Source organism: Quercus robur, chromosome 6, assembly GCF_932294415.1.
Source record: "Quercus robur chromosome 6, dhQueRobu3.1, whole genome shotgun sequence".
Taxonomy (NCBI): Eukaryota; Viridiplantae; Streptophyta; class Magnoliopsida; order Fagales; family Fagaceae; genus Quercus; species Quercus robur.
This window is the reverse complement of record NC_065539.1, coordinates 23,933,937-23,948,094: the sequence shown is the minus strand read 5'-3', so window position 1 is coordinate 23,948,094 and position 14,158 is coordinate 23,933,937. Positions and strand designations below refer to the sequence as shown.

General features: G+C 38.1%; 1 protein-coding gene across 1 annotated transcript; it reads left to right on the top strand.

Moving 5' to 3' along the window:
• Positions 1-829: 829 nt before the first annotated feature.
• On the top strand, positions 830-12,753 carry LOC126690016 (G-type lectin S-receptor-like serine/threonine-protein kinase LECRK1). The gene is made up of 3 exons (XM_050385162.1): positions 830-887; positions 1,200-1,623; positions 11,121-12,753. Exons 1-3 carry the CDS (start codon positions 830-832, stop codon positions 12,751-12,753), a joined length of 2,115 nt encoding a protein of 704 aa, XP_050241119.1.
• Positions 12,754-14,158: the final 1,405 nt, after the last annotated feature.

Genomic DNA, 14,158 nt, shown 5'->3' with positions numbered 1-14,158 from the left:
AACTCCAAAACATTTTTCTCTCTTAAAATAATCCAAACTTGAAAAAATTTGAATAAAAAATTATGCACAATAGAGTAAAATTGCTGTCTTTTTCTCAACAACTACAAAGGACAACAAAACAGAAAAAGTGATCGAATCATAGAACACATTTCTTTCTCACAAAACTAATGAAATAAAAATAAATAAATAAAGTCTATCTAACCCATCTTTTATGGGTCAAGGTTCGAGACCCATGGCTTGAATTTATATATATATATATATATATATTTAAATACAATAAATAATTGCTCTCATTATTATTAAGCAAAGACACTAATTGATTTTTAGTATAGGTTGGATTTGATTCTTAGATCTTTTGTTCGAAAACTAGAGATTTGACTAGTTTAGCAAACTAGAACCCAATACGGCTTGATTATCCTTCTTGTTTTTCACCTTTTTTTTTTTTTTTTTTTTTTTTTTTTTTTTTTTTTTTTTTTTTTTGGGTGTGTGTGTATAAACGAGTTGTATTAGGGATACAATGAATTGTCAAAATATTTTTACAATAACTAAAGTGTCAGTCTCTGCCAAACAAAAATTAAATAAAATAATAAAATATTATACAAGGGTTGTAAAAATATAGTAACATTTTATTGTGTCCCTACGTTATAATGATAAAATACACTACGGTCTACGTTTATCCAAAAAAAAGTCTTTGGGGTTCAATAATTTGGTATTGCGTCCCTGGATCTTCTTGAATTTACGTTTTCTAGAGTTGAAAAACTTAAAGATGCATTGTGGAAAACTTTAAAGAGGTTGGGTTGGGTCAATCAGCTTTGTCTTTCTTTAGGAAATGGCCATACCATTTCAGTTGTTGAAGACTGTGGCTGAGAAAGATGATAAATCTTGTGGTATGTTTTTGTTTAGGACCCAGCAGCACCAACTAAAGGCTTGTTTTCTTGGGTTTGGGACTCAACAGCAACAGATGAAGCTAAGTCAAGTCAACAAGTCAAGTCTACTTTAGGCAGCAACTAACTCCGTGTAATTGCCTGGGTTGTTTCGTTTTGTTCCATTTAACACTTGGGAATTTATAGTTAGTCAGAGAATTACAATAAATTTTGGACAAAATTCTCTTAATACTCTTTCATTCTTTATCTCATGACTTCCATTTCCAAACCAGTTCTACTCTTACTGCTTGTTTTCTCACTTTCAATTGATTCAAGCGCTCAACCACTCCAATGTGATCAACTTAGGGTCTTCGCTTTCCCCCAGTGCAAACCATACTTTGTGGCTCTCACCTTCTGGTCTTTTTGCATTTGGTTTCTACCAACAAGGTGATGGCTTTCTTATTGGAATATGGTTGATTCATCAAACTGAAAAAACAATAATTTGGACAGCAAATCGAGATGACCTACCTGTCTCCTCAAACGCTTCTCTGGACTTAACTAGAGATGGTAAGCTGCTGCTAAAAATTGAGCAAGGCATAGAAAAGTTAATTCCTCAAATGCTTGATCCTGCTCCTATAGTTTCAGCTGCTATGCTTGATTCTGGTAATTTTGTTCTCTACGGCAATGATTTCTCTGTCATTTGGGAGAGCTTTGATTTTCCAACTGACACCATACTAGGAGGTCAGAATCTTTCTTCTAGGTATAAACTGGTTTCTAGCGTGCCTACATCAGACCAATCAAGCAGAAGATTTTTCCTTCAAATGCAGAAAGATGGAAACTGAAAGCTCAAATAGTGTAAAAACACCCTTGAACGTTTAGACTCCAAATTAACAAATTAATCAATTCAAGCTTTAAGTCAAACAACTAGTGTGCGGAAAATGAACAAAAACTATAAAACAGAATTGGAAAACAATCTAAGCCAATTTAAAATCACAACCCACAGCAGATAATAAAAGGCAAAGATAAAAGGGAAGGAAGATGCAAACACAAGGACAACACGCAATGTATTATCGAAGAGGAAACCGAAGCCCTCGGCGTAAAACCTCTCCACCGCCCTCCAAGTGGTAAGTAATCCACTAGAAAATGTAGTTGGGATACATGAACAGCAATAGACCCTCCAAGCCTAATCTACCTAGTGCACCTAAACCCTCCAAGCTTCTTGCTACAACGAGATTGCACCTAAACTCCTCTAGCTTCCTAGATTCCGCTACTTGACCATAGCATCAACTAATGTAAATTGATTCCTTCCTAACTGCTTCCCAGAACACCAAACAGCCCTCTCACAGTAATGGATATGGTGAGAAAAGGTTTTGGTAAAATGTCTTTCAAGGGTTTAACAATAGAGAGGAAGAGAGTTGAGGAATTTGAAGAGACTCTTATGTAAAGATTGTAGATGAATCAATCTTGTTTTACTCTAGGGTTTCTCTCTGGAAGCTCTCATTCTTTTATGGGTATAAGGGGTATTTATACTGGGGTGAGAAAAGAATGTGAAACATCAGGTTTTCCAAAACAGGGGTGGCTCACGACTTGGCCTCGTGGCTTGACTGAGTCTCGAGATCCAGCCGCTTGATAACAGGACGGCCAGTTGTCCTATTTTGTCTTGTAGTGCTCCAGCTAGCATGACGCTTCAACTTCTGGCATGCTTGGCACGTGTGCTGCTTCTGGCACCTTACAGCCACGAGTCACCCGCGAGATCCAACTACAAGACTCTGTTTTCTTGCACACTCTTGAGCATTCAACACTCTATCTCACTCACTACCCTTACAACAAACCCACCTAAATACAGGTTACTAATTGCTGAAATACAAGCAAATTTGGCACGGAATAAAGTCAACAAGATGGTTGATTAAATTCAACCTTACAATCTCCCCATTTGGCTATTCCGTGACAAAACTCTAAAACAAACTCTAGACTTAACATGTGAGTTGGGAACAGTTGAGCAAAACTCACTCATACCTAATTCTAGAAACTGTGAGGCACTTGAATCATATGAACATGAAACTCCTGAAACACAATGTAAGGTTGAATTTAATCAACCATTTTATTGGCTTTATTCCGTGCCAAATTTGCTTGTATTTCAGCATTTAGTAACCCTGTATTTAGGTGGGCTTGTTGTAAGGGTAGTGAGTGAGATAAAGTGAAGTTTGCTTAAGAGTGTGCAAGAAAACAGAGACTCGCGGCTTGGCCTTGCGGGTGACTCGCGGCTGCAAGCCGCCAGACGTAGGACACGTGCCAAGCATGCCGGAAGGTGAACAGTCATGCTAGCTGGAGCACTACAGGACAAAACAGGACAACTGGTCATATGGTTATCTCGCGATTGGATCTCGCGACTCAGTCAAGTCGCGAGGTCAAGCCGCGAGCCACCCCTGTTTTGTAAATCCTGACGTTTCACATTCCTCTCTCACTCCAGTATAAATACCCCTTTTACCCACAAATGTAAGAGAGCTTCCAAAGAGAATTTTGAGAGAGAAACCCTAAAGAAAAACAAGATTGATTCACCCACAATCTATACATTAGAGTCTCTTCAAATTCCTCAACTCTCTTCCTCTCCATTGTCAAATCCTTGAGAGGCATTTTACCAAACCTTGTTCTCACCATATTCATCACTGTGAGAGGGCTGTTTGGATTTCTAGGAAGCAGTTAGGAAGGAACCAATCTACATTGGTTGATGCTACGGTCTAGTAGCGGAATCCGGGAAGTTAGAAAAGAAAAAGGTTCAGCGCAACCTCGTTGGAGCAAGAAGCTTGGAGGGCTTAGGTGCACTGGGTAGATTAGGCTTGGAGGGTCTATTGCTGTCCATGTATCCCAACTACATTTTCTAGTGGATTGTTTACCGCTTGGAGGGCGGCGGAGAGGTTTTACGCCGAGGGCTTCGGTTTCCTCTTCGATAACACATCGCGTGTTGTCTTTGTGTTTGCATCTTCCTTCCCTTTTATCTTTGCCTTTTATTATCTGCTGTGGGTTGTGATTTTAATTTGGCTTAGATAGTTTATCCAATTCTATATTATAGCTTATGTTCATTTTCCGCACACTAGTTGTTTGACATAATGCTTGAATTGGTTAATTTGTAAATTGGGAGTCTAAACGTTCAAGGGTGTTTATACACATATTTGAACTTTCACACAACAATATACCATGATCATTGTATGCAGAAAACATGAAATGCATATGAAACAGGCATAAGGTGATCAAGCAAGGATGAAGTTCAGAAATAAACCATGGCTTGATCAAACAAGTAATCACTACAAGGTAGTGATCACAATGCTCATTCACACTTGGAATGAACACTTGAACATACAAGCTAACAAGAACAATGCAAGTTACTTGTATGCCCAACACTTAACCAATGCATAATACACTAAGTATATGCATCTAGGAACAATCCTACAAGGTCACAAGAGTGACAGTACTTAACCAGAAAATGCATGACATTTGGATAGAAGTACTGATTTAACAAAAACATAGAGGCTACATAAAGCATGGTACAAACCATAAAGCCTACAAGAAAAGAACATAAACCCTAAAAGCTTACACAAGCAACATGGGTACAAATACAATATACTACTGAAGAACATCAACAATATATATATTTATAAAGTAAACCAAGTTTATGAGTTATGAGTTAGAAACAAAAATACACCAAAATGACAGTGTATCAAACCTATAGTAGCAATAAATATCCAAAAACATAAACCTATAAATTAAAGGATAAGACTAAAACAAAAGTATGTGTACTCCCCCTATTACTATGCACACTTCCCTTTGAGCTTTCTCCCCCTTACTGAATGCTCTCCCCATTTTTGGAACAAATAGCTAAAGGCTGTCATCTAACTTTTGTTGAATAGCTTCTAGCTGATTCTCCATGGTCTCGAGTCGCATTTGAACATGGTTGTTGGTGGAGTAGAGAAGTGTCACCATTTCATCAATGTGTTTCTGAATATTTTCAAGCAAACTACCCACTCTATCAGTTTGAGGATCAAATTGTGCTTGTGGAATGCTAGTTTGTGGAACTTCAGGGATGACACTTGAAGTAGGTGTGGTATGTACAGGTGTCTCTGACTCAGGAGCAGATGGAGTAACCGGAGAGATGTGTGCACTCTTTGGTGTTTTAGAGGAATGAATTCTGCTGGCTTGTAGAGTGAACATGGAAATTGGACGTAGATGGGTCAACATTTTTCCATCTGAGGGAGGAACAATGCCTTCATGAAGAATGAACTTCATGATGAGACCGCAAAATGGAATACATCCTCGAGTTGCAGATCGAGCCGCGGTCTTCCTCATGGTTTGAAAGATGTGGGCACAAATATCAATGGGGGCTCCTGTAATAAGATCACAAAGGAATTGAGTTCTTCCAAGATTTATGAAGGTAGTGTTGGACAGTGGGTAGAGATTAGAGAACATGATCAACTTTAGTGTGGTCAACTCTGGTGCAAACTTTGCGGTGCTTATGGATGTGCCTGTATTGGATACTTCATGATCAGATCCTAGAACTTGTAGAATGTCTTGAGTCTCTGGAGTTCGATCATCGTACGGAGTTAGATCCACATTCTGAGGTCTAATGATGCGGAGAATATTGGCTATGGAGTTCGGGGTGATGGCAAACTCCTTTCCTCTAACCCAGCAAATTAGTTCAACTCCAAGATCACTTGTATTAGAGTAGCATTCTTTAACCAGTTCATCCATTGGATTGACAAAATTCCCAAATAAGTTTGCCCAATCTCTTGGCTCAAAGATTCGAGGGATAAAAGTGGTTCCTAAGGTGTCAAACTCAACCACCCGTTCCACTATAGGAGATGCCTTGTCAAAAATGTTTGAGTAGATGTGTGAGGTAAGCGGGGTTCTGAACCTTTCCAAATTGGAGTCTTAAGATGACTGAGATGAGAGTCGATTCCTTTTAGCAACTGGGGTTGATGGATCATCAATAACAATGTCTTTGCCCCTAGAGGATCGATGACACATCTGCAAGAGAATAGGCACACAACAAAGAACCAAAAACAGCACCACAAAGGATAGATATCAACTTGATTAGATTCAGAAATGAATGTAAACCATAGAAATCACACACAATTTCAAACATAAGTCATGTCAATATAGAATGAGGCAGGTGCAACAAAATGGTGAAAGTGCAATAGAGCATAGAGTAAGACAAACTTAAAGATAACTGTCAATAAGACAATCTACCATGAGTCTGAAATGCACAATGAAAACCACATACAACCAAAAAAATGGTAGTGGGACATATCAAACTGAAAATTGAATGTATTAAAGTAATACACTCAAGACAGAAGCACACACATGTTATGACAACATAAAAACACAGTGATACAAGATACGTAATCCAAAACCACAGATACAAGTAAACTTTCATACACACAAACGGAGTAAAAACCAGAAAAACACCAAACCCATTTCCCAAAAGAGCATAAAAACCAACAAATGCCAAAGCACAGAACAAAGATAAGTACATTGTGACCAACAAAACGACACCAGATGAAATCCGCATCAAACACAATCCACCATACCCAGCACACAAAGAGTAAAACGTTTGAACACAATATGACAAAAATAACAATCCAAAAAGCAAAAAAGTAACACATAAAACATAGCATATGAAGTGAGGAAGAGAAGACCCATACCTTTCCTTGATGATTTTGAGAAGAAATGAAGCAACAATGGAGTTCAAAATGGGTTACACGGAGCGTTTGGGAAGGAGACAGTTGAGAGAGAAGATGAACAGTCACAAAAAGTTCGAGGGAAAATAGAAAAAGATTTTAAAAACTGCCCTCACTGTACAAAACACGTGTTTTTCGTGGCTGAGGTAAGTTGCCAGATCCACCCGCCAAAACACTTCAAGACAAAAGTTTTGAAAAATTTTCTAAGTGTTTTTCGCGACTGGAAGATTCACTCGCGAGTGAGTCAGGAGCTGAGTCGCAAAAATCTCTGTGTACCCCTCGCGACTGGACCTTCCACTCGCGAACAAGTCGCCAAAATTGACCAGCGAGCTCGCGACTGTGGCATGCAACTTGACTTACCCGCGACTGAGTTGCCAAAACAGGGCAAAAATGTTTTTTGAAATTTTCAGTTTTTGAAGAACAAAATACTTTCCAAAAACACCTAAAACACTCAAAAATCTTTTTGTGATTGAATCAACAAAGATTGAGCATGTGAAAATACATTTTATCAAGTACAATCACACAAATGAATATGGTATTTATTGAACATAAACTTGTGTGTTGTGTGTGGGTATCAATAATGAGATAGTCCTTAGTCTAATATGAAGTTTCAATGATCAATTCAACCAAGGCATACACAATTAGCACTATATCATATGACCCATCTCAATTATAGAATTATGCATGTATGACCTCCCACAAGACTTGAAATCATAACTTGGAGCTTTACATTTGATTCCACTTTCAATCAAAACATTTGATCTTTTTGGTCCTTTTAAGACAATCACCTCTCATTGTGAGAGTGATATTTGATATTTCACCTTGATGAGATAGCCTTTGGCTTTTTGAATAAACATTCACATAAATTTTTGGTCGCTTTCCCTTTTTCCTAGTCAAATACTAGTATGTATGACAGGCTTTTACAGTTTAATATCTCTTTTCATTTGGAGATTTACATTTGGTGAGCTCTTTTTAGCAAAAAAAAATAAAGAGTGGGAAGATATATATGCACAAGTCTATGCAAGTCTCAATATCAACATAACCATTCACTAATCATTCATGACAAGTTTGAAGATCTATTTACAACAGTCTCATAGATTTCAAGATTTCTTCCATAGTGATAAGAGTGCAAAGAAACAAGCTACGCTCGTAAATGCACAAAGCCATTAGCACAAAGGTACAAGGCAAAACAAGTTTTGAGACAAAACTTCAACAATGTCGATCAAACTTTTTGATTTTCTACTTTTTATGTGGTTTTTGGATTTTTGACACATAAGAAGGAAACGATAGAATGCAAAAATAAATAAACACAATTCAACCCACACAATTAAAAAGCAAACAACCAAACTAAGTCACAAAGCATAGGAAGAATTGATGCATGGACATGTTGTAATGCTTATGCATGAGTACCCTTTTTCACCCACACGTCACTTGCATTTGGGGTGATTTCCTTATAGGATTGGGTACGAGAGTTAGGGCTTTCAAACCTTAGTGTGAAGTTCTCCAAGTAGTTGGTGAAAGCACCAATCATCTTCATCACGTCCATCATTCCGGTATCACCACTTTGATCTCTTGATGGTTCAACAAGCTAATTTCTTCTGTCATTTCTAGGTCCTCGTGACCTTGGAGCAGTTGCATTATTCAGTGCTCATAGCTTTTGACAATTTGGCCGAGTATGCCCTTGAAGTCCGCAATGATGACACACATAGTTCGATCTAGGACCTCTTTGTGGTCGTGGACGAGACTTGGCTCGGGATTCAGACCTGCCCATGGATTGATAACGTGGATTCAACAACCGTTTGTTCCCCACATTCCTCTTCTCCTCTATCTTGGGCTTTTCAGCAATAGGGCCAACATCAGCTAATTCTTTGGCCTTTATAAACTTCACTTCTTTAGTGATATTGCCAGATGAGCTACTTCCTCCAGTATATCCCAATCCGGATTTGTCTGAAAAGCTCTTTTGAGATGAAATAACATCATCTAGCTTCTTGGTGGTGACCCTCTCTATTTTAGCATTTGCTTGCACAACCTCTTGCTCAAGAAATCTCACTTTTGTGTAAGCTTCTGACAGCTCACTGTTCAGTGTTTCTATCTCACATTTGGCCTCCTTATATCGAATTAGGAGACTTTTATAGTCCTCCTCAGCCTTCTTCATTTTTCTCACTGCTGCCTTGGCCACCCTTGTGTACTCACTCGACCTCTCTAGGAGTGAGTTATAATTGTCCTGAAGATTGGCTGTTTCCATCTTCTTCTGCATCTGATTCCTCAACAGCTCCAAATGATTCTTCATCACTATGTACTCCAAGCTCTTGTACAAGCAGATTCAACTCGTCTGAAGAATCAACATGAGCAATAGTCATTAAAGCGGAGTAATTCCCTTCTCCGACACAACTTTCCTCAGAATCAGAGTTGGATGAATCTGAGTCACTCAGTGTCGTGGCATACACCTTGCCTTTTGATTTCAAATAATTTGGACATTCTTTCTTAAAGTGTCCATGCCCGTTGCATTCAAAACAAGTGACACCTTGTGTAGATTGTGATTCTTTTCCATCTTTCTTTTTGAATTCCCTTTTCTCCCTTCCTGAACTTTGGAATTTTCCTTTATCACCAAATTTGCCATTATTCTTGAATTTCAAGAATTTTCGGAAATTTTTTACAAGGTATGCAACATCTTTGTCAACCACATCTTCTTCCGATGAGTCATGGACTTCCACCTTCTCATTAATGGTCTTAAGAGCAAGAGATTTGCTCTTTCGTTAATTGGGCAGCGACATTTCATAAGTCTGAAGAGAACCAATCAGCTCTTGGACTTTGATGTCATCAAGGTCCTTACTCTCTTCAATCGCTATCACTTTGACACGAAAACTTTTCGGCAATGATCGAAGGATCTTCCTTACAATTTTAGAATCCTCCGTTTTCTCTCCCAAATTGAACTTGCTTACAATCACCTCATTCAGCTTGCTATAGAAAGAGTCAAAGGACTCATCCTTACTCATTTTTAGCTCCTCAAACCGAGTGGTTAGCATCTGCAGCTTGATATCTTTTACTTTCTTCATGCCTTCGTAAGTGGTCTCCAATATCTCCCACGCTTCTTTGGCAACGGTAATATGAGAGATCCTATAAAATTCATCTGGAGACATACCATAGAAAATAGCATTGAGTGCTTTACTGTTAGCATTAGATGCGCTGAGTGCTGCCTTATCCCATATGGATTTGGCTGTCTCAGGTCTGGTCCAACCTATCTCAATAGCATCCCAAACAGATTCATCAATGGAACACAGAAATGCTCTCATGCGAACCTTCCAAAAAGCATAATTACTACCATCAAAATATGGAGATGCATTTAGGGATTGAGACTGATCCATCTCAATAGCAAGTCAAGGATCACACTATGGTAATGAAACCACTAGAAGTGTACTCGCTCTAATACCAATTGAAAGTTCAAATAGTGTAAAAACACCCTTGAACGTTTAGACCCCCAATTAACAAATTAACCAATTCAAGCTTTAAGTCAAACAACTAGTGTGCGGAAAATGAACAAAAGCTATAAAACAAAATTGGAAAACAATCTAAGCCAATTTAAAATCACAACCTACAACAGATAATAAAAGGCAAAGATAAAAGGGAAGGAAGATGTAAACACAAGGACAACGCGCGATGTGCTATCGAAGAGGAAACCGAAGCCCTCGGCTTAAAACCTCTCTGCCGCCCTCCAAGCGGTAAGTAATCCACTAGAAAATGTAGTTGGGATACATAGACAGCAATATACTCTCCAAGCCTAATCTACCCAGTGAACCTAAGCCCTCCAAGCTTCTTGCTCAAACGAGGTTGCGCCGAACCTATTTCTTTTCTAGCTTCCTGGATTCCGCTACTTGACCATAGCATCAACCAATGTAAATTGGTTCCTTCCTAACTGCTTTCCAGAATACCAAACAGCCTTCTCACGGTAATGGATATGGTGAGAAAAGGTTTTGGTAAAATGCCTCTCAAGGGTTTAACAATGGAGAGGAAGAGAGTTGAGGAATTTGAAGAGACTCTTATGTAAAGATTGTAGATGAATCAATCTTATTTTACTCTAGGGTTTCTCTCTCAAAATTCTCTCTGGAAGTTCTCATTCTTTTGTGGGTATAAGGGGTATTTATACTGGGGTGAGAAAAGAATGTGAAACGTCAGGTTTTTCAAAACAGGGGTGGCTCACGGCTTGACTGAGTTGCGAGATCCAACCGCGCGATAACAGAACGGCCAGTTGTCCTATTTTGTTCTGTAGCGCTCCAGCTAGCATGACGCTTCAACTTCTGGCATGCTTGGCACGTGTGCTACTTCTGGCGACTTGCAGCCGCGAGTCACCCGCGAGATCCAGCCGCAAGACTTTGTTTTCTTGCACACTCTTGAGCATTCAACACTCTATCTCACTCACTACCCTTACAACAAACCCACCTAAATACAGGTTACTAATTGCTGAAATACAAGCAAATTTGGCACGGAATAAAGCCAAAAAGATGGTTGATTAAATTCAACCTTACAGAAACCTTGTTGGCTACCCTGTAAATAGCTCGGCAAAATCAGATGATGCTTATTGGTCATCTAACACTCCTAATAGCGGTCTCAATGTACAACTTATTCTTAGTCATATAGGCATTCTATTCCTTAGTGGTGGTGATTTGCGTGAACACATTTTGGCATATAGCTCCTACCCTAGCAAGAATAGGTCTGCTATCCATCGTGCAACACTTGATGCAGATGGGATATTTAGATTGTATTTACACCGCTTTGAGAGCAGTAATGGCTCTGATGTGTTACTGGAGTGGCCAGCATTGTCTAACCTATGTGAAGTCAAGGGTATCTGTGGATTCAATAGTTACTGCTCAAGCATGGGCAACAAAGATGTCTGTGAATGCTATCCTGGATTTCATTTTATTAACGCCAGTAAGAAGTTCCTAGGCTGTTACAAGAACTCAAGTGACAATGATTGCAGACGCAGTAAATATCCATCAATGTTGTACAGTATTGTTCCTTTAGAGAATATGGGGTGGAGTGATTATCCTTACTCAGTGGTACAAATGGAGAAGGAAGATTGTTGCAAATCTTGCTTGGATGATTGTAATTGTGGGGCAGTATTGTATACAGGTGATAAGTGTACCAAATTTAAGCTTCCACTAAGATATGGCAGAGTAAGTGATAATTTTTCATATACTTCCTTCTTTAAGGTGGTAAGGGATGATCTCAGAATACCATTACCAGACCATAATCCCCCATTAGCTCCAACGGTCTTGACTGAAAGCAAAAGAAGTCTGATTTTGATTCTTTCTATAAGTTTAGGTTCCATTTCATGCTTTTGTTTCATCTTTGCAATCTATAGTTTCTTCAGATACAGGCGTCAACTTTTCAGGTATAGAAGGCTGTTGGGAAATGCAAATTTTGGATTAACTGAAGAGTTAACTCTCAGATCATTTTCTAATAGCGAGCTTGAGAAAGCAACAGATGACTTCAAGGAAGAGTTAGGTAGGGGTTCTTTTGGAGCTGTTTATAAAGGGACTATATCTGAAGGTAACAAAGCTATTGCTGTTAAAAGACTAGAGAAAGTTGTGGAAGAAGGGCAAAGGGAATTTCGAGCTGAGATGACTGCAATTGCACGAACTCATCAAAGAAACTTGATTCGATTACTTGGTTTTTGTATTGAGGGCTCCAGGAAGCTTCTAGGTTACGAATTCATGAGTAATGGCTCGTTAGCAGATCTTCTCTTCAAGGCTGAGATGCGCCCCATTTGGAAAGAAAGAGTGAGAATTGCCCTTGATGTTGCCAAAGGGATTCTCTATCTGCATGAAGAGTGTGAAGTTCGTATCATCCACTGCAATATAAAGCCTCAAAACATACTCTTGGATGATACATGGAGCGCAAAGATATCTGACTTTGGGTTGGCAAAATTGTTAGTGCCAAATCAATCAAGAACCACTATGGGAATTGAAGCAAAAGCTGGGTACTTGGCACCTGAATGGAAAAAGAATGCCTTAGTATCTGTTAAAGCAGACACATACAGTTTTCATATTGTGCTTTTGGAGATAGTTTGTTGTAGAAGCAGTATAGAAATAAATGTTCCAATGGCAGATGAGATAATTCTTTCAACTTGGGTATATAATTGCTATATGGCCAGAGAATAGGACAAACTTGTGGAAGATGAAAATGTAGACATCATGGCACTGGAAAGAATGGTGAAGGTGGGTTTATGGTGCATTCAAGAAGATCAAGCTTTGCGTCCGTCAATGAAAAGTGTAATCTTGATGTTGGAAGGGACAATGAATATTCCAGTCCCTCCATCTCCAGTTCTTCCTGTTCTCATTTGATGAAATGAAGTATTCTAGGCTTTTTTTTTTGTTTTTTTTTTGTTTTTTAATCTTTTGAGCTTATTGGTGTGCATCCATGTACTTAAATACATTTGTACATATGCATAACTATGTATTGAACTAGTTTATATGATTAACTATACCATTTCTAAGAAAATAATTTCAGTTTGAGGGTCAAATCAAAATATTGAAGTTGACATGTCTATCAACATTAATCTCTTCATTCCTTTTTTTTTTCTTTCACCTTGCTCACATTTTCTTTTTTCTTTTTCAACACTTTCTATCCTCCAATCTAAATCAAGTGTCAAGGAAGACTTGTCGCTCAGCCAACCGAGAAAAATGTGTGATATTTTGTCAACCATGCATTTGTTCCATAAAGGACAGCGCTGAAAAGTCTTTGTTGATCCATCTTACCTATTAGTTGAATACTGAAAACAACACTACCGTGTAATCTTGATGTTGGAAGGGACAATGAATATTCCAGTCTCTCCATCTCTAGTTCTTCCTGTTCTCATTTGATGAAATGAAGTATTCTAGACTTCTTCTTTTTTTTTTTTTTTTTTTTTTTTTTTCTTTTTTAATCTTTTCAGCTTATTCATGTTCATCCATGTACCTAAATACATTTGTACATATGCATAACTATGTATTGTGCTAGTTTATATGAATAACTATACCATTTCTAAGAAAATAATTCCAGTTTGAGGATCGAATCAAAATATTAAAGTTGACATGTCTATCAACATTAATCTCTTCTTTCCTTTTTTTTTTTTTTTTTTTTTACACCTTGCTTACTTTTTCTTTTTCTTTTTCACTTTCTATCCTCCATTCTAAATCAAGTGTCAAGGAAGACTTGTCACTCAACCAACCGAGAAAAATGTGTGATATTTTGTCGACCATGCATTTGCTCCATAAAGGACAGCGTTGAAAAGTCTTTGTTGATCCATCTTACCTATTAGTTGAATACTGAAAACAACACTGCCATGTAATCTTGATGTTGGAAGGGACAATGAATATTCCAGTCCCTCCATCTCCAGTTCTTCCTGTTCTCATTTGATGAAATGAAGTATTCTAGGCTTTTTTTTTTTTTCTTTTTTAATCTTTTCAGCTTATTGGTGTTCATCCATGAATTTAAATACATTTGTACGTATGCATAACTATGTATTGTGCTAGTTTATATGAATAACTATACTATTTCTAAGAAATTAATTTCAGTTTCAGGATC